This window comes from Motacilla alba, chromosome 19 (assembly GCF_015832195.1).
Source record: "Motacilla alba alba isolate MOTALB_02 chromosome 19, Motacilla_alba_V1.0_pri, whole genome shotgun sequence".
Lineage (NCBI taxonomy): Eukaryota > Metazoa > Chordata > Aves > Passeriformes > Motacillidae > Motacilla > Motacilla alba.
This window is the reverse complement of record NC_052034.1, coordinates 3,358,052-3,379,944: the sequence shown is the minus strand read 5'-3', so window position 1 is coordinate 3,379,944 and position 21,893 is coordinate 3,358,052. Positions and strand designations below refer to the sequence as shown.

Genomic DNA, 21,893 nt, shown 5'->3' with positions numbered 1-21,893 from the left:
CCTCCAAACACACCAACAGCAGGGCAGTCAGAACATACCTGCCTGCTGCTTCAACACCAGTGACCTCCAGGAAATACAAGTGCTTGTCTCTCAGCAGAATCAGTCTCCCTGCAGCCCATTTTGTCCATTTATCTCATGTCAGGATGTAACTAATCTCAGAAAAGGGCTTAAGGAATATCATTGTGTTCTGTACATGCTGCCCCATCACCCATGACTGGGAGCTGTCCTGATGAAGATTAAATGTTTCTGTGCATGCTTTGAACACCAAAAGTTAAAGGGCTCCTGCTGCAGCATCTGAGGTGGCATCAGGGAGCTGCTGCCATGCACAAATGGCACCAGCAGCTGCACCCACCTCTGCTTTGGCTTCTTTAAGGTTGTTACTCTGAGGTACAGGTTCATCCTAAATTCACCTCTGTTAGCAGTGGCAAACTCTGAACCCAGTCACTGACAGCAAACCCCACCCAGTCTAGTTCCTCTCCTCTGCGTCTGTGTAGGGAGCCAAAAATGGGGCTAGAAAATAGAATTCAGCAGTGGAGCTCATTTAGGATAAGCCATGTACCTTTGGTGCTCTGATCTCACCCAAAACCTTCTCTCCATGTCAGGAGCCTCTCCTCAAGGCAAACACAAGTCACCACGAGTTCCCACCAGGCTTTTGGCTGTCAGGGTTTAACTGGAGTTGAGTAATTTCTAGATGGTGAAACACACAGTGAACCCCCTGTGTGCCACCAGGGCCTGGCACCACTCCTGGCAGGCAAGCAGCTCCTCCTGACGTGCAAAGCTGACTGTGCTCTGCTGAAACCATTGTTTTAACTTGCCAAAACATCCTCCTGTGAGAGGACCAAAGCTATTTCCTGAATCTAAGTCTCCAGGCCTCCCAGATCCCCTAGAATGTTTCCTTTCTTTAGACTGTGTAACACAACTCCTACAACCCCTGCTGTTAATAAAACATAACCAGATTCCTTCTCAGGAGCTCGTTCTTTGACTTTGACTTTTTTTTTTTTTTTCTCCTTGTGTTTCATGTTCAGCAATAAAATGTGTCACTTTAGGCCAGTGCTCCCTGGGAGTGTTCTGTAAGTGTTTTTTCAGGTCACACCACCTTCTCTTGGTGATAGTGATGTGAGCACATCAATGAATCACTGAATTTTGCAGGAACAGGGCTATAGGAAAGGCATTACCTGGACGGGGGATGATGGAATTATCCCCTTTTGTGGCTTTTCTGGAGACCAGTGAGAAGCACCTGTGACAGTGCCATTTACTGATGGCAGTCAGGAAGGAGAATATTTGCTTGTACATTTCTGTACCAAACTTTTACATCCACTTAATTATTTTCTTGTGTCAGTGGAATTATTTTACAATAATTTGATTATTTCAGAGCGCTGTGTTACTGCTCTAATATTGGTGTGTAGGGACAGTCAGCACATCCAGAGGGGATTGTAACTGGTGCGTGTATCCCAACCACAAAGGATACAAGGGACTATATCAATCAAACCCCACAGCTGTGCCTGCTCTTAGGGACAGAAATTACCCCTTAACAAGGAAACAAACACAGGAGGCATCCAAACGGTGCTTCACATTCAGTTTAATTAGAACAGTGCTACTGATTAATTCGTACTTGGACATAATTTACCAACAGCATTAACGACACGAGCCACGGACAACAGTTTGGAAAGTGAGCCGGCCTATTGTGTAGTGACTTTTGGCAACAGTCCTGCAGCTCCGGGAGCGGCGGAGCTGCTCAGTACACGTGAACCATTCCGTACAGGAAAGTCCAGAACAGGACGTAGGTGAAGAGCCCTCCCACGAGCCCCCCCGTGAACAGCGGCCTCCGCGACTTGAAGTACTTGTTCCACCGCCGCCCCGCTTTCAGCACCAGCAGCACGGAGAGGAGGACGGAGGCCAGGAAGTAGAAGATGAAGCCGTGCAGGCCGGTGAGGCCGAGGATGCCGGCCGTGGCGCCCGACAGGGCGGACACCGAGGTGCGGCAATAGTCCAGGATGGCCGCGTTGCCCCGCACCGCCGCCTCGCTGATGAACTGCGGCCCCTCGCGCTTGGCCACCACGGCGGCCATGGCTCCGCGCCGGGCTCGGGCACCTCCTCGCTCGCACCGACACTGAGGTGAAGCAAACACGCGCTGTACGAGCCCGCCCGCCCTCAGGCCGCCCGGGAGAGCCCCGCGGGCCCTCCCGCCCGTCCTCCCCTTCCTCCATACCTCTCATCCACGGCGGCGCGCAGCCCCGCCGCTCCGTCAGGCCTCGCACCGCGCCGAGGGACTCCGCACAGCGCCCGTCACCGCGGGCCGCCCGCCGGGCCCGGCCTGCCCCGAGCGCGCCGCCGCCACCGCCCGGCCGCCATCTTGGCCAGGGGGCCGACGGGACGCGGCCGCGCGGGCGGCGCGCCGTGGGCGGGGCGGCTCCGGATTGGCCGGTGGGGAGAGAGGGGCGGGGTCGGATTGGCTGGCGGGGAGCGAGGGGCGGGGCTGGGTGAGGCGCTTTTGTTCGGACGGCGGCGGCGACGGGGCGGACATGGCGTTCGTACCGGGACAGCCGGTCACCGCCGTGGTGGTGAGCGGGCACGGGAGGGGCGGGCACGGCGTTCGTACCGGGACAGCCGGTCACCGCCGTGGTGGTGAGCGGGCACGGGAGGGGCGGGCACGGCGTTCGTACCGGGACAGCCGGTCACCGCCGTGGTGGTGAGCGGGTACGGCGTTCGTACCGGGCCAGCCGGTCACCGCTATCCGGGGGGTACCGTGCCGGGGGCTGCTGGCGAGGATGGAGAGGGGAATGCCGGTGGTGCCCGGGCGCTGTCAGCGGGCGGGGGTGCCGCCCCGGGGCAGCTCCGGTTCGCGGTGCGTGGAAGGAGCGGGCGAAGGTTGCGGGCCAGGACGGGGACGCGGGTGCCGGTGCCGCCCGGCAGCGCCCTGCGGGGTGTCGGAGGGAGGGCGGAGGTCCCCGGGCAGCCCCGGTCCGCCGGCGAAGGGCGCGGCCGCTCGGTCCGCAGCGCCGCCGGCCCCGGTTGCCGCCCCGGCGGCCGCTCCCCGCTGCGGGGGCTGTCAGAATCTCCGTCCGCGATACCGGTTGGGAGAACAGAGGGGGAACTCCGCCGGGCGGAGGGAACGACCCCCGGCCGGGGCTGCTCGGGCGGTGCTTGAGAGGAGAGGGAGCGAACCCGCCGGGACACGCGTTCTCCCGGTACCGGGACCCTGCGGCAGCCGAGCTCAGTCTCGGTGCGGATTCCCCTCTGCGAGGGCAGGGGCAGGATAAGCACCTGCTTGTCTGGGTGGGGTTAGGAAGCAGAGCTTTTAAAGTGAGATAATGGCTTAAATCAGCACGCTGTGCGAGTCAGGATTCTGTGCTTTCTCCCGGCTGTAGCTGGGGGTGTGCGTGGGTGGGTGCTCCCGCTGAGGACACGGATGTTTGGAATCCAGGGAGGTTGGAATTCAGCGGGGAAGTTCAGGGTCTGTGTGACCCTGTGAGAGGAGAATCACTGAATGGTTTGGGTTGGAAGGCACCCATGAAGGTCATCTCATCCACCCCCCTGCAGTGAGCAGGAACATCTTCCACTGGATAGGGTGGAAGCACCTTTTGAGAGGTTATTGTGTCAGTTAAGATTGTAGCTTTTCACCCCGGCTCAGGAATTGCACCAGCTGGCATTTCTACAGTGCTGACATAATGCACAAAGCTGCTCAGATGCCTTTGTGCATCGGGCAGTGAGGAACCTGCCCCGGGTTACAAAAGTTATCCTGAAAAAGAGCCATCCTAATAATAGGTTGTTATTTCTGCTGATAGGACTAGCAGGAACATAAGGCATGTGGATAATGAGCAAGATGAGGCTGGGCATGAGTGACTGCTGCTTATCAAGGCATGAGTCATGTTTACAGAGACCTGCTCTGGTTTTAGTGTTGTTCTTTTCTATTTCTGGGCAGGCAGGAAAGCTCTGAGTAATTGAGGGGCTGGGCTGTGTCGTGGGATCTCTGTGAAAGACAATCTAGCTGGATCTGAAGTATCAGTGTCTGAAATGCACTTGAAATTTCTTCCACTCTTCACAATGCTCAGCTCTTTATCTCTTTCTCTTTCCAGCAAAGAATTGAAATACATAAGCTTCGTCAAGGTGACAATTTGATTCTGGGATTCAGCATTGGGGGTGGCATTGATCAGGACCCTGCTCAGAATCCTTTCTCTGAAGACAAGACTGACAAGGTCAGACAATCTTTTTCTGTAGCAATTCCCTCTCCCAAAGGCTGAGACACCCAAATCATCATCTGCCTTCTGCCACAGTCACTCTCTTGTCCCATTATCACTTGCAGGCTGAGGTCATTTAAGTGACTTCTCAACCTTTTCTATTTTCCAGCATTGCACATGCCTGTTTTTAACTAAAATCCCAATACACTACAGAGTTGGTTTTTTTTTTGTGTTGTCAGTCAAATGGTCCTTGAGTACTGAGTCCTCCCACACTTAGTAAATGAACACTCAATCTTTTCCCAGGGTATCTATGTAACAAGGGTGACAGCGGGAGGCCCAGCAGAAGTTGCAGGACTCCAGATTGGAGATAAGATCATGCAGGTAAGCACCAAAATAAGACAGTACTGATGGAGTACCAGCTGCACAGTGCTGAGAAGCATCTGCTGGGGAAAATAATCTTCTGGGTACTTCCCAGGACAGTGTGTGGGGTTTACAAATAAACTGAGCTGTGGCACAACCATATCCACTACGTGGTTCTGACAGAACAGTTACAGGACACCTGTAACCTGCACCTGCCTTATTTTATGGGTTTTTTCCCAGGTGAATGGCTGGGATATGACAATGGTGACCCATGACCAGGCCAGGAAGAGGCTGACCAAAAGGAACGAGGAGGTGGTCCGGCTGCTGGTGACCAGGCAGTCCCTGCAGAAGGCTGTGCAGCAATCCATGATGTCCTAATCCATCATCCAGCTGGGGAAGGGGTGGGGAGGGAGATGTATAGACTGGTATCAAAGAAAGAAGCAACTATTAGACTGGAACAGGTTGTCTGGAAGGAGTGCATGTTCCTACCTGTGGTAAACACTACTTTTTTTTTAATTTTAACTTCTTCTGGTGTAACTGGCAGTAGTAAAACAATAGTCCCCTCAGCAGAGTGCTTCTCTCAAGTCTGCCCTGCAGGTACATGGCAAGACTTCTGTAGACATGGCTTTCAGGACAGGACAGACCCAAGTTATCTAAGAGCAACTGGAAAAGCCTTAACTTGGACAGGATTCTTCTGTAGCACAAAAGCCTCCTAATTTAGGAGGAACTGTGGTTGCTGCTATGGGAGACCAGAGGGTTTGCTGTGCCTAAGCTTTTAGAAGGGAGCTGGCCTGTCCCCCCCACTGCTACCAAATTGAAATGCCAGAGTTAAGAGCTGCACAGCGCTGTGGGGAGGAGCACTGTACTAATCCTTCACTGTCTGCAAGATAGAGAGTGGCTGAAGGGTTTGGGGCATTACAGTTTCCTGCAAAGATTCCCTGGACAAAGCAGCCTCTTCAGGCAAGGAACAACTGAGCAACACACAAGTGTTAGATCGATGCCTGCGAAATACACTACAACTTCATTGGACACTACAGTTCAACCTCACTGGCAGGATAAAACCTGAGTTCTCCTTACTCCCAGTTGGTACCATCAGGTGAATTGAGTTTAATTGAAAGGAATATGGAGCAGGAAACAAAACAATGTTCCTGAACTTACCAGAAATGCTGCTTGTAGCTGTAGAGTTTTCAGTCCTTCATTCCACTTCTATCAGACTTGAAATGGGAGGGATTTTGGTTTGTCTTTTAGAAGACTTTGCTTAAATCAGTGATTTGTTGGATGGAAGAAATGACTATGCCAGTGATTTTGCAGAAGTGCCTCTTGACCAAATTTAAATTTCTAGTAGGATACTGAGTGGTTTAAATCAACATGCCACGGGACTGAAGATTCTTGCTGCAACCCTGAGTCCATGATCTAGCATCCTGTGGTTTGTTAGCCAGTTAGCTTTACAGTTATCAAAAAAAACCTGGAGTTTTTAATCCTCTTCAGTTGATCTCTACATATCTATAGTTTCCTTAAGCAGCCTTGAGGTAAGCTGTTGTAAATAGAGCACGAGGAGGTGGCAGACTAATTTATTCAGTACCTTACTGCTGTGCCATGTACCTTGTGATTGATGCATCTCAGACTGTTCTGTGCACACCAGCAGATGCCTACTTACCAATTTTATATCTCTGGAATTACTACAATCCTGCTTTGGAATTTTGTTACTTAAGAATTCAGTAGTAAATTATAAGTTTTTCAAGTTGGAGTTATTTTTGTTACTATAAAGATACACTGCTATTTGTACTGCTTTTTTCACTTGATTTTACACTCAATAAAACAAAGTTGGTTTTCCTGAGCTGTTTCTTCTTACATTTAATAGTGCCACATCACTTGGATGCCTCTAGCTGTGACCATTTTTGGCTCAAGGGTAGATTTTGGAATTACTGAGGTCAGTAAGGTCTGGTTTCACTGGTGGGGAACTGTCACACCTCACCTGGGATCTAGAAAGACACATTAGGTTCTAAGCATTCAAGTATAAATGCACAGATTCCCTTCTAATTACTTATCTTAGCACCTTTGGAAGAGCTTTCAGTGAAATAAGAATACAGCTTCTGTTTTTTAGGAATTTTTTTAATAAAGAGTTCAAATTGTAATATTTGTGCATTTGTTACCAACTCCATTACTGTGATGTACCACTGTGGCCAGCCTGAGTGGTGGACTGTGAGCTGTCTGGGAGAGGTCAGCAGCAGCACTTGGATCCACAGACAGTCTTCAGTCATTACTTAAAAGATATTAAGTGGTTGCTTAAACATGATCTCAGATTTTTTGGAAGACAGAACTCAGCTCTTTGTGCTTCACCTCTACTCAGAAAGACATCACTTTGGTCTTTCTCTTCCCTGTGGTTGGTGAAAAAAGAGCCATGTGTTGCTTGGACAGCTCCCTCTGAGCTGTGTGTGCAGCTCCAACAGGCAAGAGTCCCCCAGGTGCAGCTGTGGGCTTGCTGTCCTTAAGGCATCTGGCAGCCAGTGCTTGGCAAGGCAACAGTTTGTGTTGCAGCCCCGAGAGGATCAAGTCACAGAGATCAGAATCAGTATTTCTGGTAACTGGCAGCAAGAATCTTGAAAGCCCTCAGACAGGGAAGGGCCGAGTTCAGTTTAAAGTTTGAGTCTCCACAAGTGAGGCTGGTTATTCACAAGGTTCATACCCTCGTCTCCTGTACAGGCAGTAGTGCTGGGCCATGAAAACAACATCAAAGATGATGGAGAAGACACCCAGACCAAACTTGGTTGGATCTCCAAAGATTAACCTCCACTCATCTGTCAAACACAAAATTAGAGTTAAGTCTGACCCCTCAAGTGCAGTCTTGAGACCCTTTAGAGAAGTTCATGTCTGTTATCTGGACGCTCAGACACACCTAAGACTGACTGCAGTGCACATCTTATGCAAAGCTAATTAAGAACTGTTCCTGTGGTTTCTTCAGGATGGCTACTTCATTTTATATCTTGAGGGAATATGAACAGATCCTTTATCCTTCCCATAAGAACAGCTCCCCACAACACAGCACAAACGTCATTCTTCTGAGATAACCTGCTTTGTCGTGGGACTTCCCACCCCATTAGGACAGGCTCCAACACCTCAGTTCCAGGCTTACCATTGTTGTATGACTGCAGAAACATCTGGAGAAGGCTGAAGCTTCCCCCTGTGAAGTCCAGTAACACATTTCCAATACTCCATCCCTCAGTGCTCTTCCGACGGAAATTCATGTAGGCCTGGGAGTGTGACAAGCAGTCAGTCAGAGTGTCATGCACAGGATTTGGGATTCATGCAGCTTTCAGTACAATTCTACTGGATTGTCACTATTAATAAATCATCATTGGTGGTTTCAGACTTTCAAGAGCACACACTGCAGGCTTAGGGTGGCAGGGATATGGAATGCAAGCAGAATAATTCAGATTTACCTGTGGGAAGTATTTGATGAGTGTGACTGCTAACTTAATGTAGGAGAAGCAGAACAAGAACTGCAGCCATGTCATCACCTCAGCTGCAGCCAGGAACAGCGTTGTGAAGGTGAAGATCCATGCAAGTGCCAGGAGTCCAACAACAACTTTGGATACTTTCTGACCTGCTCTCTGAAATAGAAACACAGATACATTTTGGCCGGGTCACACATCCCCAGACACAAAGATACAGCTTGCTCAGGACCCTGCAGCACTACACTCCAAACCTGTTTTACCAGTCAGGCTGGTCCCACAAGGAGAACTTTAAAATTAAGCAAGTGCTACAGCAAGCAGCTGGAGGTGTGCAAGAGTTGATGAGCAATATTCATATCAATCACTTAAAACACTGCTGTCCCTGAGCAAGGGGAGCAGTATTCTTGAGTATTTATGGTGCATACACTATAACAAATCTCCAAAATTCAACCTGCTGAGATCAAGAGTTTCTGTATGTGCAAAAGGCTGATAAATACCATTATGGTAAAAGATTTATGGTTGCTTTCTAATTCTTCACTAGAAAATTCTGTAGTACCTGGCAATGATGACAGATGTTACAGTTTTAGATTTAGCATGACCAGAGGAAGAACCCCAAGAGAGAAACAGTTACCATCTAGAGAAAATTGGCCCGCTCAGATGAGAGGCTTTTACAATGAGAATCAAACAAAGAACCACCTGACTGGAACAATCAATGGGATTAAGTAAGAATCACTTGACTGTAACAGTCAGTCTCGCTTGAAAAGGTGTGAATTATGAAAGGGCATTTACAGCTGTTTTAGGAAAGCAGTTGAAAAAACTGTGTTTGAATTGCAGGGAGTATCTAAAGTCCTATCATAGCTTGAAGAATGCTCCAAAGAAACAGCAAAGCATTTGTGCTGTGAAGAGCTGTAATCTATGTGCTGGCTAGAGATCTGTTTGGGAACTTTATGAACTTGGCTGTTTGCCTCAGTTATTTTGAGTCCCTAAGGAGTTTACTTATAAGCTCGGAACATCCACGAGGCTGAAGTAGATAAGGTTAGCTCAGGAAAACTGAAGGCAGCTGGACTGTGAAGCCTGGCTCCTGGAAAGGCCGGTGGAAGTGCAGGGAATTTTGGATTTCGGAGCCCAAATGGAGCAGGGAGGTGCCCGGCAGAGGGAGCTCTGGCAGAGCCCACAGGTGAGCCCAGCACCCAGACCCACCTCGTAGATGCAGCACTGAATGATGGTGAGGAGGGTCAGGGCTACTGCGTGGAGACTGAAGAAAACATCATTGATGGCCACAGGGTTCACCCCGCTGGGATAACTGACCAGGAATTCCTCCTAAAGGTAAGAGAAAGCAAAACCAGCCATGTGTGTCTTAACTCCCTTCTGCACATATCCACCCCCCAGCACGTGTTAAGAGAGAATCATGCTCACCTTAATCAAGGGAATCCAGAAGAGCCCAACATTAAACACACTGTATGCTATAAAGCCAGTAAGGTTTAATGCTATGAAGTCAAAGCTTAGTCCAACAACACTAGAGAAGGGAGAAAAAAAAAGAGAAACATGCATGAGAGAGTTATAGGCAGTTCCAGGGACAAATTGACCTTGGGATGTATTGATTTATAGCAGTTTCTGGTGTAAGCAAAAGCTTCAGGCATTGTGACCACACAACGCTGTGAGTTCATCAGGAAGCTGGGTGAAATAACAGAGCTCTCATGGATCAATTTGTGTCTCTGCTCTTTAACTGCACCCCTCCATGAGCTCAGCCTGTCTGATAAAGCCCTTCCAGCCTGAATCCATAAAGCACAAGATCATTGCCAGATCAAATGGTTTCATTTTTATATATGATAATGCTCCTACTTCGAGTCACTTAGCCCAAGAGGAGCTGGCCTAATGATGACACTACAAGGAGGTGTCAGAGAAACAGCTCTCAAGGCTGGTAATCTTTGACAGTGATCATCACAGCTGCCTCAGCCAGATGATTTACAACATGGCACCAAGAGGAATGGGGAAGTCTCCTCTATCACAAATTCATATTGGATGCCAAATCTTAGGACCAGGTGTTTGTAGGATGCACTTGGTTTCTCTCCAACCTGCATATATAAAATCTCACTGGGGTGCAATTATTCAGACCCTACCTTTGCCTTTTCCCCCACCTTTCCACGGATAATTCCAAGACAGACATAACTGAAGCTATGAGCACAATTTGCAGAAGTGCTTTAGTGACTTGCAAACACGTCTTTACCTTTTCCTTCGCCAGTTCTCAAAGAGTTGAGGATAAAAGGAGATGGACCAGGCGACGAAATAGATCCAGCCAATCACCTCATCAGCATATCTCACTATGATGCTGTGGATCACTTGAAATTGAATCCTAGGCCTGATGGTTAATGCAAGAAGAATCAGTTAATTAATGCTTTTTTCAGGAGATTTTATTTTGTTCTGCTCTGAGAGAGGAAATAGACTCCAGGTGTCTTGTTGAGACAAGACAATAAAGATTCGCTTGGGTTCAGCTGAGTTGCTCCCCTTTTCATTTGTGACCTTGTTATGTTTGGGACACCTCCCACTTCCTGAGTCTTTCCTTTCCATCCTTTCACCACAGGAACGCTCCCAAAGATCACCTTGTGCCTGTGGCTTCCACTCTCTCAGCACATGGTCTGTTAGGCAAGAGCAGAGCTGCACTCCTCACCCTCATGATCGTGCTGCCCTGCGAGCGTTCCACGTGCTCGCCTCTGCCTTCGCCTCGAGTTTCAAAAGCAGAACCAAAACAAGGAAGTAAAACAGGAGCACTCTGCTGCTCAGTAATAGCTGAGCCACGAGCAAACACAGTCCAGCTTTCTCCATCTGGCTAGACTTTTCCCAGGAGGGAGAACTGGCATCTGTGAGGAGAGGGCTCCCCTAACTGATGCACCCCAGGCACTCCAGAACAAATCCTGCACAGTAAGAACAGCATCCCACTGGACACTGACAGCCAAATGCTCCCCAGAGCAGAAAAGCTGTCATGTGATCTTCATACTTTTGGGAGCCACAGTTAAAACCAGACTAAGGAGCCATGAGAACTCAGTTATCTTGTAATTAAATCTGAGACAACACTCTGCTTCTGTGCCCTCTATTTATCTGAGTACTTGGGGATTTGCTGCAGGGTTGCCACATCTTAACTGCATCCCACCCATGTGCCATTTAACTCCTAGGAATAGCTACCCCAACTTTTTAGTAAGTAGAACAAAAAAAAAACAGTTTCTCACCCAGTTAAATTGGAATTATTAGGATAAAGGTAAACTGTAACTTGTCCCACATCATCTGCTTTCACTTGGAAGTCTGCTTTAGTGTGACCTGCAGGGAACTGTACCTGCAAGGCAGAGCAGAGGGAAGAAAGAGGAGTTGCACCATAGTAGCAGGAGCTTTTTGCATAAGGTTACAAGTCTGTGCTCTCACTTACCTCATCAGGAAGTTCAACAATGGTGCTGTGCTTTGAGGAGTGTGTAATATTAAGAGTTATCACCAGTGTCTCATTTAGTGGAGCCCTGAGAAGGCAGAAAAAACAAGTTAGGCTGGTGCCTGAGCTCAGAGCTTTGGGCTGCAGGGGAGCATCTGCTCAATCCTCTCAGCAGTGGGCAGCCCACACACAACAGAACCTGCCTCACACTCAGAGGAACCAGCACCAAACTGTGTGAGTATTGCACTGCTTCTTTTGTCTGATCCAGTGATGGTTGTATGGCCACACTGTACCTCCCTCTCCTCCACACAGGTGGCAAAGTCACCAAAAGATCCTGTCCTATCCTGTCCTGGTGCTCATTACCCTTTGCTGAAACAGCACATGGACTTGGGGTGATGAAGGACAGAAATTACAGCAGAAAGACAAAACAAAACCAATAAAACCTTTCCCAAGTGACACAGTCCTGCACAGCTTTACTAAAGAACTCCACTGAGCATTTGTCCACGACGTGATCCTTCGAGGAAATGCAAGTTTCTCTTAAGCATCAATTTTTAGAAAGGGAGGAACTGTAAATTCCCTTATGGAGGACAGCCCGTGCTCCAAAGGGAAAGTAAAGCTGCAATCATGATTTTACCTCAGAGAGACTGTGATGTTTGTTGAACTTCCACTTTCTAGAGAAACCACTTCAGGCACTGACAACACAATGGCTCCATCTGTGGGGGGGAAAAAACACCCACACAAATCTCAATTACTATGAGTAGCTCCTTGAGAAGAACAACCTACTTTTTTTTTGTGCTATAGACATTTTACCCATTGGTCCCTGCAGTATCAGATCAATCAGATAAATTCACACAAAAGGGGCAACCAAGCAATTTAAAAAGAGAAGTATATAACTGTCACTTGAACACGTTGCAAGGAAGTAATTTAAATGCTTGAAGTGTAACGAAAGTTCCATGGGAAGGGAAGGTTATAGGGTACTGCAAACCCACTCTGGTTCTTGATGTGATCCTGGTGATCTAGGAGTCATAAATGCCCCAAATTTAATATAAATTTTTTGGGGGGGGGCACAAATTAAATCCAAGTACCCAGATGTCCAAGAGAATGCACATTTACAGAAAGAGAGAGACACACAGATTGCACAGGTTGGCCTGGACACTTTCTTTTTTTCTGTTGCCACGTATTACACAGTGTCTGTAAGAAGTTATGTGCAGAGGAACTCCCCAGCTCATCACTGACTGCACTCCAGGCACTTTTCAATCTGCAGAAGTGATTTTGGAGCACGAAGTGCACAGCCTCAGTACAGTGTAGGAGCACAAGAAGCTGAGGTAAGGTGCGAGAGAAGAGCTGATGTGGAGCGTGGCACAGGTATCCCTGGAAAGATGTAATGGGATAACTAAAGAGCTGCCCTTTTCCATCGCTTACTGATCTGGAACCCTGTGGGCCCGAGCTGGGCTGCCCGAACACTCACCGCCAGGCCCCAGCAGCGCCAGCGAGAGGCTCAGCAGAGCGGGGAGCAGGGATCGCGTCCTCATGGTGGAAAAGCTGCAGAAAAAGCAGGGAGAAGCTTTCCTCAGCACCCACGCGGCCCATCCCCTCGGCTGGAAGCCGCGGCAAGCAGCTCCCTCCGCAGCACCACGGCCCCAGCCCGGCCGAGGGACCCTCAGCTCCCCTCGGCAGGCACCGATCTCCCCGTCCCGGGCACATCTTTACCTCAGCGCTGCTCGCGTGACGGACCCGCCCCACCCCAACGCGCGGGACTACAAATCTCGGCAGCCCCCGCGCCCCCGCCAGACCCTCGCCGCTGGCGGTGCGCCGCGGTGCACGCTGGGACTTGTAGTCCTGACGCTCTTTCCTCCGGCGCTCCTGCGGAGCGGAGTACCCGGGTGCTTTGGAACACGCCGCTGTGGAGGCGGCGGTACCGGGGAGCGGGCGGCAACCCACCCCCTTCAGTGCCCCGCGCCGTCCCGGTTCTTCCCTTTTCAGCTCTCACGTGAGGCGACCGCCTGTGGACTCTCCGCCCAGCGCCCACCACGTCGCAGCGGCCGCCCCCAGGGGCCATCTTGGGTGTGGCGGAGCGGGTCCATGAGGGGGGCAGAGCTGTGAGCGGGGGGACAGGGCTGGCTGGGCGCCGTGGTGGTTTGATTTGGATAAAAAGCGTGGTTTAAAGCAGCGCAAGTCAGCTGAGGAAGGGGCGGTCACTGTCACAGTGGAGGGGTAGTGACCGGGGAGCGCTGAGGGCAGGGAGCACCTCCAGCCTGAGGGCGAAGTCCGGGTCGCGCTCCTGCCCCGTCCCTCGGAGCCCTCAGCGCGGCCCCGGGAGCCGTGTGGGGCTCGGGCGGCACCGGAGCCGTGTGGGGTTCGGCTTGATGGGTGTTGTTCCGCCTGCCTGTGCCGGGCAAGGTGGCAGCCATCCCCTCATGGCCGCGGCGGGCGAGCCTGGGCCCGCCTGTGTGCTGGGCATTGACCTGGGCACGACGTCGGTGAAGGCAGCGCTGGTGACAGGGACAGAGCGAGGGCTGGCGCTGGCACAGAGCTGCTCCAGGGAGACGCAGTCACACAGCGATAGCCCGGGAGCTGCACCGCAGGTAAGGGCTGCCAGGGAGTGCTGAGGGACATCGCAGGACACCGGCCTTGCCTTGCAGTGGTTGGGTTGTTTGGTGCATTGGGCAGAGTGCAGTGGCTTTCCTGGATTGTTTTGGTGCCTAGATTGGCAGCATGTGTCTGGGTATCAAAAAGCAGAATTAAAACACCCCCTGCTCACCGTTCAAGAAAGTCAAGCAGAGCTGCTTGACTCAAGAAGGACCCAGGTTTTGAAAAATTGCCTAAGACACTGTAAAACTGTTCTCCCATGAGCCACCACTTTATCTTTGACACTCCCAGTAAGGAAACAGCAATCACTTGCCAAATGGAAGGGTATTTTATTTTGCATTTCAGCGTGAGGTGGAATCATAACTGGAAACTCCCTGTGGAAATAACCAGGAACAAGTGCTCCTGTTAAAGCTCTTTACATCCATTGTGCTGGTCAATCTAAAAAAAGGATTAATCAGAATCATAAAAAATGTGCACTGTTTCTGATACCAAGGATACCAAACAGGCCAACCCTCCTCCTGCCGATTTATGCAGCCTAAAGTACCTGCGTACAAAGTTCACATTTATTTGTAGACTCTGTTGCAATAGTTTTGTAATCGTCATACTGGTCTGTCACAAAGTAACCTGAACCTTTGAAAGTGTGAAAGCTTCTGGGGAACCGTTGGGTCAGTTTGCTGGGTGGTTCTAGGAATAGAATATCCAGAAATTGAATATCAGCATCATCAAAATCATCAGTGAGTAAACAGGGAGGAGCTTAGGAAGAGGCAGGGGAGACTGCACACCTGCCAGAACACATGGATTATTCTCTTTGTGAGGAAAATGAAGAGCAGTAGATAAGGAGAATTAATGAAGGCTTGTAGTCAGAGGTCATGGATTTTTTTAAAGTTATGGTTGAGTGTGATTATTTAGGAAATTAAAAATTATTTGGCCTTCAGTTTAAGAGGCTCAACTTGGTTGTATTGCTTTTTAGTTTTTTTGAGGATTTGTGGGGTTTTTTGCAATTTTTCTTTTCTCGTTACAGTTTAGTAGTGGATATTACTCTAATAAATGCTATTAAACTAAACGAATTCTGTCCTTCACTTCTGACTAAAGCAGCCTTGTTTAATAAATACACTGAGTGAATCCTAATGGCTTCATGCTCAGGATGATGCTTTGTGATTGCAGGCAATGGAGCAGGACGTCCAGGAAATCATAAGAGCATTGAATGAATGCCTCGCTGCTCTGCCTCAGCAGCAGCTTCAGCAAGTCACCCACATTGGTGTTTCTGGACAAATGCACGGGGTTGTGTTTTGGAAAAGTGATAAAGGTAACTTTCATTCTTTAACATTCCCGCTCAGAGTGTTATGATAGAGAAAATTAAATTGTAACAGGGAAGTTATTCTGTGATTAAACTGCTGCATCACTTTGGTCTTCTCTAAATCAGAATTAACAGAAGATCTCTTATGGGAATTTTGCCTTTTTTTACTGAAATTTCAGCTACTCACTATAGTTAACGATAAAGGATTTAGCCTAATGACATCCCTGCAGATTCAGCACAATTATTAATATGAAGGAGGAATGGCATATTTGTGCCTTATTAATTGTTTCTCCATCACATGCTATCTGCTGCCCTTTGAAAGAACTTCTGCCTCACATGAATAACTTGCAGGGGGATTTAATTCACTTCATAAAACCCTTACCTAGATGCTGTCCAGCATCTCAATAACTCTGTTTTCTCCCTCCCAAAATCCCAAGACCTTTTTTCCCTGGCAAGTCATACATAAATGTCATGTTCCAATCATTTTGTTGCTTATGCTTCTGTTAGTAGGAGCTGGCAAAGGACTGTGGTCAGGATTGTGGATGCTCAGCTGCTTGCCAAGACCTCAGAGACAAAGCTGCAGTGAGGTAGTCATGTGGGGCTTGGTTGTGCAAATACCCAGATAATCCTTGTGATAGTGAGGATGTTTGAGGAATCCAGGCCTTGGATTGCCAGCCCTGTGAGATAGAGATGGGTTATCTTCTTGCCTAATGCCTTATGGACCTACTGAAGTCTAAGGCTTCCAGAGAGTGGGTCCATGCCTTTTGCACTTAACCCTGTAATGTGCTCATCTGGACGGTTGTACAAGTGTTATTATAACAGGAGTTATGCAGATGAAGTAAAGATGCATTGTAAACCACAGAGCAGATTTCCCAAAAGTGCTGGTCACTGCCTGTCAGAAGTTGTCAGAGTCTTAATTGCTTGAGGAGGCACTGTGCTATTCATTACTGGCTGTAATTTTACATTAAATACTAAAAATGATTAGAAAGAAAGAAATCCAAGGGCTGATGGGCTGGAGGAGCTGTTGTTGCTTTCCAGCTGTCCCAGGAGCTGCATAACAAAGCCTTGTGTATTCACAGGCACAGATTCTTATGTCATACTGGTAAATATTTTATGTCCTAAAGCCACATGCCACTTTAGTTTCATTTCTATCAAGTGAAAGAGGGTGTTTGCTCTCATTTGTTTTGAGTGGACTAAGTGAATCCAGGACCTTTGGGACGCAAATAAAAATTTTAATAGCATCTTTTAGGGCTAGATTTATGACTAATAATATTTCTTAGAATCCATTTAAAATGAGAAAAGCAATCCAATTGGAAATTCAGTTCAAACAGATTTGATAGAACAGGGAATTGAGGAAACAAGAAAAAGTATGTGTTTTATTTTGCCTGTTTCTCATGGCACCTCCCAGCCTTCAGGGCTGCTTTTTACTGTGTGAGTGAGATTTCCAAGCCCTGTATCCAACCCAAGAATTACATTTTTTAGCCATACTTGTGCGAGTCAGGAAGCTGAGTATTTTCTCTTGACTCTCTGCTCTGTGGCCAAAACCCAAGAGTTTGGCTCAGCTCCAGAGTGAGTGACCTGTCCTGTCCCTGCCCTGTGTCCAGGGATGGCCTGGGAGGGGTCAGAGCTGTGCCCTGGAATGTGCAGGCAAACGGTGCTTGAGCCCAGCCTCTCCTCTTCAGTGCATGAATGGGAAGGTTTCCTCAAAGGTGTGGTGCTCTCTGCTCAAAAGGAACGTGCTGGGCTGGGAAACTGAATTAAGCCCTGAATTAAACCCTGTCCTGCCTTTGTTGTGTAGTACATGAGGATTTTGCTCTTAAGCACTTTGCAGTGCGCTGCTAAATACTCTCAGAGCCTGGTTTCTTGTTGCTTGGGCTCCAGAGGTGCTGCAGCTTTGTGCTGTCCATCCTGGCCAGTTCATTACTGAAGCAGCATTCTCCAGGTGGCACATGGGGCTGAGCTTTTCATGTGAGAGCTGCCATGCCAGCTCCTCACCTCCCATAGCAGATGTGGTTGGGTTTTTTTGAGGCTCACCTGTTATTGTATCTTTAATATCTCTCTTCAAGAGAAGGAAGGCTTTGGATACCATTCTCTGTGTTACAAAGGATAATTTGCATTATGATGTCATCTAGGGCTGGAAACTAAGACTAATTTCATTACAGTCTCTACTGGTTCTGTTTCTGATATATTTAACAAATTATCAGGTGTGTCCAGAAATGAGGAATGCCAGGCAGGCTGTGCTGCAGGGAGTCACTGGATTTCTTGGATTCTGTTTTGTTTTCAGGGTGCAAGTGGTCAGAGAGTGGCACAGGCCCTGCCTTTGAGCCAGAGCAGGTCAGCCACCTGGTCACCTGGCAGGATGGCCGCTGCAGCCCCACCTTCCTCGCTTCCCTTCCTCTGCCTCAGTCACACGTGAGCCTGGCTACAGGATTTGGATGTGCCACAGTCTTCTGGTATTCAAAGAACAGGTACATTGCTGCTCCAAAGGCTGTTTCTCATCTTGAATTGATGTGACAGGTCGTGTTCCTGTAGCACGTTAATGCGGCTACAGGCTGAGGGGCTGTGCTTCTCTGTAATCATAATCTTAATTAAGTAGTCAAAGAATATTTAAAATGGCAGTATTTAATATAAAATACATGCAATTAAGCATGCAAGAGTCTCTGACCTCATAAAAATACTACAGATCACTAATATAAGGATAAACTTTTGACCATATAGGAACAGAAGATTTAAAGTACCATAGAATAATTCTGGTCTGTACTATGGCTCAGAGCAGCTCTGCTAGTGCAGTTTGAACACTGTCATTTTGCCTTGTGCTGCTTTGTGGAAAGTACAGACATGCTTAAAACAGTAACAGAGTTGCTTGGTCTGGTTGCTGCCAGATGCCAAAACAGAGTCTCTCAATTAATTTCAGTTCCTTCCTTCCTCAGACACTGAGACAGATCCTCATGGGCTGACACAAATGCTCTGCTTTGTTGTGGTGTGTTTGCAGAGGATATAATTTTTCACTTATGATTTGGCATCAGAGAGATTTGCTCTTCAGTTTCATCTTTCTCAAAGAGCCAGGCTCTTCCTCTGCAAAAGGAACTTTTCCTCTCAGTTCAGATTCAATAAATGGGGAAAATTTTATTAGATCTTGTTGGTTTTTTTTTCTACTGTGTGTCCAGCAAATATATGGAACATGGTGTGATCTTTAGAGCTGCATAAGTCACGAGTCCAGCTGCTTTCTTTTGCTTCACATTTGGTACATTTCCATTCATATAATTTGGGGATCCCAGAGCAAGTGTGAATTTACCTATTTTTCAGTAATGCTCTGGGATCAACAAAGTGCTGTTTATTTCCCACAAACAATTACTACTTTCCTGCTAACTTTTTCCATGCTGTGCTTTTGAACCTTGACAACCCATTCTTTAAAGCTGCCTTCTCTTCATCTTCCATCTGCAGCTAAATATTGCTGCAGCTTGGATAACAAATTCAATTTTAAAAAAAACAAACCAAAACAATAAAATTCAATTGTCTTCTCTCACTGCCTTAAAGCAAAAACCCCTCTCTTTTTTTTTTTTTTGGTTTTTTTTCTTTTTTTTTTTTTTTTTTGTTTGTTTTTTTGTTTTTTTTGTTTTTGTTTTTCAACCATCTTGTTTAAAAGTCCAGATTTTCTGAAGGCTTATGATGCAGCTGGCACCATCCAGGACTACGTGGTTGCCATGCTGTGTGACCTGAAGAAGCCACTGATGTCTGTCCAGAATGCTGCTGGCTGGGGATATTTTAACTGCAGAAAGAAGAGCTGGAATACTGACGTGTAAGTGCTGAGGCCGTTCAGGGGGGTTTGTGCACTGCTTGTGCCAGGCAGTGTGAGCCCCTCTTTGGGCCCTGACTGTTGATGTGCTACGGATAAAAAGGGATTGAAAGTTATTCCCAATCAATTGTGGCCTGTACTGAAGAGCTGTTGAGAGTTTGCTCTGTTTAATCTGATCAAATCTGGCCCAGTAATTTTGAAAATACCTACAAACAGCAGAGCTGAGGGATTTATCAGGGATTCCAAGCTGTTCCTCCCTTCCTGTGGTGGGGTGGGATGGACAAGTGCAGCCACAGTGTTACCTGTGCCAGGGTAAACAGTTACCACTCTGGTTCTTTGAGCTGAGCTTCATAACTTCTAAGAGTTACTTGTGCTAATACTTAAGAGCTATTAAGCTACAGGAAATCTTAGAAGGAATCAGTTTCTTTATTTACTTATTTAATGATTTGCTCTTTCAGGGCTGAGTGCTAAGGCCTTATGTATTTCAGGGCTTAGGTTAGGCCAGGACTCCAAGGTGAAAGATCTGCTCATCAAGGTATGAAAGAGTGGCAGAAATTTGCATTTTGCTGACTGAACTGAACTGTTACTAATGTGGTGGTGTTGCTGTAGCACCTGCAGCTGATTGTGTGAGGAGTTTGTTGGACTTAACTCTTCATGATTTTGTTGTGAACTACTAATTGCATGACAACTGAAGTTCTCTGACACTTGGCTGCATTTTTTGCTGGTTTTGTGATTGTCCCTTCAACCTGCTTGTCCATATGACATCAGTAGGTCGAACTTGCTGAACATGCACTGTATAATCTCAGGTGCTCAGATTGCACAGAAAGGAAAACTCTTTATTCTTCCAGACTGGTTTACCCAGCCCACTGGACTGGAATGCTTCCCCTGTCCAAGACAAAGCTTTCTAAACTGGTGAAAGCATCCATAAATCCAGCAGCCACAAATGTGTGGCCGGGCTCATCTGTGACTTCAAAGAGTTTTTGTAATAATGCCACACATTCCCAAGCTGCTTTATTCCAAGAATGTTGTTCTGCTTCTAGATTGAAAAAATCCAGCTTTCCTGTCCACTTGCTTCCAGAGGTGGGAGACCCTGGCAGTATTGCAGGCAGGACAACCTGTGCATGGCATGGAATACCCAAAGGAGCAAAAGTGGGAATTGCTCTGGGAGATTTCCAGTGCTCTGTTTATTCCTGTCTGACTGAGAGGACTGATGCAGGTATGGTCATTTTGGTATCTAATTTGTTTTTCTCAGTGTTCCTTCAGCGTAGCTTAGTAAAACACTGATTTTTTTTTTCTTCTTTTTTCTTTTTTTTTGGTGCATGTTTTAGTTCTTAATATCAGCACCTCTGCTCAGCTGGCCATCTCAATGCCCCTGGGTTTCCAGCCTCCAGAGGCACCAGATCCTTCCTCAGCTGTCACTTATTTTCCCTACTTCAATGGCGACTACTTGGCAGTGGCAGCATCACTCAATGGAGGGAATGTGCTTGCAACATTTGTGGGAATGGTGGCACAGTGGGCACAAGAGCTGGGTAAGTCATTTCAAGGAGAGCTGAAGCACCAAACTGAGGTTGATCATCAAGATAAAAGGAAGCTGAAGCAAAGGGAAAGCCTAGAGCTGTTCCATCATGCCATAAAGGGAACAAGGATGTAATTCCTGGGTCATGCTTCCCAGATCTCTGGAATTTCCTGCTGAAGCTTTTGAACATGCTGGGACAGTCATACTTGGACTCCACATTCATATTCCCTCTAGGCCTTCTTTTGTTTCCAGCACAGAGTTATTTTGTGCAAGTTGATTTTCAAAAGGCAAGGTTGGCAGATTTGAGGACAGCAGCCTGTAATTTTGTGTGACTGCAGTCCAAAGGAGTCCTTTTGGTGCACATTTTGCAGCCCTAATGGATTTTAAGACTGAAACTCATGGAATATCTTTTAAGTGCTTCAAGCATGGCGTTGACAGGTTTTTTAATAATCTCTTGGGTTTTGCACTACAGAAATCAGCTCTGAAATTGTTCTTTCAGTAAGTACTCGAGGTGAATGTTGCGTTCACAGGGAACCCAGCCACTGAAGCTGAACCCTGCTGTTAGTCCCTTTAAAGATATTGCTTTGTGGAACAGTACAGGCAATGAGGAGTAGCTGTTACTGTCCAGAAAGGCAGTTGCTGTAATCAGAAAAAGGTTTCTGCTATTGCACATTCTGGGTACAGTCAGATGGGAAAATTATTGTTCATAAACCTGGACACACAATTTACCTTTGGGGCACAGAAAAAGATATCCAATATTTTGCTGAACAGGTGCATCAGTGTCTAGTGTAACTGTCTGGTGTGAGCTACACCAGACCCTTTCAGATTGGTAACAAATATTTCCCATCTGCAGGATTTCAGGTTCAGGAATCTGCCATCTACACAAGGATAATCCAAGCAGCCTTGGCCCAAAAGCACAGCAAGCTCTCGGTCCGCCCAACCGTATTTGGAGAGAGACACCTTCCTGAGCTGCTGGCATCAGTGAGCAGCATTGGTGCCTCTGAGCTGTCCCTGGGCCATGTCACCAGAGCCCTGTGCCGTGGCCTCGTGGAGAACCTGTGCTCCATGTTACCTGTGCAGCACCTGGAGGAGCTGGGGGTCAGGAGGATCCTGGGCAGTGGCAGTGCCCTTGCCAGGAACGAGGTGCTGAGGCAGGAAGTGGAGAGGATTTTTCCATTCCCTGTGGTTTATGGGAAGGATGTGGATGCTGCTGTGGGGGCAGCTATGGTGATGTTTCATAGTAAATAAAGTAATTATTTGGAATGGCCTGAGATGCAGCTTCTGGTTTTT

General features: G+C 47.8%; 4 protein-coding genes and 1 long non-coding RNA gene across 7 annotated transcripts; 3 read left to right on the top strand and 2 right to left on the bottom strand.

Moving 5' to 3' along the window:
- Window positions 1–1,559: 1,559 nt before the first annotated feature.
- Window positions 1,560–2,394, bottom strand: EMC6 (ER membrane protein complex subunit 6). Its single transcript, XM_038158257.1, has 2 exons — window positions 2,210–2,394; window positions 1,560–2,110 (listed from the first exon to the last, which is right to left on the bottom strand). The coding sequence occupies exon 2, from the start codon at window positions 2,066–2,068 to the stop codon at window positions 1,736–1,738; it is 333 nt and encodes a 110-aa protein (XP_038014185.1). The 5' UTR covers window positions 2,069–2,110; window positions 2,210–2,394; the 3' UTR covers window positions 1,560–1,735.
- An 80-nt stretch (window positions 2,395–2,474) lies between these two features.
- On the top strand, window positions 2,475–6,375 carry TAX1BP3 (Tax1 binding protein 3). The gene is made up of 4 exons (XM_038157906.1): window positions 2,475–2,561; window positions 4,077–4,196; window positions 4,482–4,559; window positions 4,779–6,375. The coding sequence occupies exons 1-4, from the start codon at window positions 2,523–2,525 to the stop codon at window positions 4,914–4,916; spliced, it is 375 nt and encodes a 124-aa protein (XP_038013834.1). The 5' UTR covers window positions 2,475–2,522; the 3' UTR covers window positions 4,917–6,375.
- A 254-nt stretch (window positions 6,376–6,629) lies between these two features.
- CTNS (cystinosin, lysosomal cystine transporter) lies at window positions 6,630–13,486 on the bottom strand. 3 transcript variants are annotated; one of them, XM_038157902.1, is made up of 11 exons: window positions 13,199–13,486; window positions 12,874–12,947; window positions 12,040–12,118; window positions 11,409–11,493; window positions 11,215–11,318; window positions 10,218–10,349; window positions 9,407–9,506; window positions 9,191–9,310; window positions 7,979–8,149; window positions 7,672–7,789; window positions 6,630–7,336 (listed from the first exon to the last, which is right to left on the bottom strand). In XM_038157902.1, the coding sequence occupies exons 1-11, from the start codon at window positions 13,462–13,464 to the stop codon at window positions 7,206–7,208; spliced, it is 1,380 nt and encodes a 459-aa protein (XP_038013830.1). In that variant the 5' UTR covers window positions 13,465–13,486; the 3' UTR covers window positions 6,630–7,205. The 3 variants fall into 3 exon arrangements, with proteins under 3 accessions (XP_038013830.1, XP_038013832.1, XP_038013831.1); XM_038157904.1 differs by having other exon boundaries at window positions 13,347–13,413; XM_038157903.1 differs by having other exon boundaries at window positions 13,116–13,347.
- On the top strand, window positions 9,178–10,486 carry LOC119709755. Its single transcript, XR_005259420.1, has 2 exons — window positions 9,178–9,316; window positions 10,233–10,486. It is a non-coding gene; the product is annotated as an uncharacterized LOC119709755 (long non-coding RNA).
- A 45-nt stretch (window positions 13,487–13,531) lies between the features above and the next one.
- Window positions 13,532–21,874, top strand: SHPK (sedoheptulokinase). The gene is made up of 7 exons (XM_038157901.1): window positions 13,532–13,990; window positions 15,159–15,300; window positions 17,576–17,759; window positions 18,938–19,090; window positions 20,128–20,303; window positions 20,416–20,616; window positions 21,457–21,874. The coding sequence occupies exons 1-7, from the start codon at window positions 13,772–13,774 to the stop codon at window positions 21,849–21,851; spliced, it is 1,470 nt and encodes a 489-aa protein (XP_038013829.1). The 5' UTR covers window positions 13,532–13,771; the 3' UTR covers window positions 21,852–21,874.
- The last annotated feature ends 19 nt before the right edge of the window (window positions 21,875–21,893 follow it).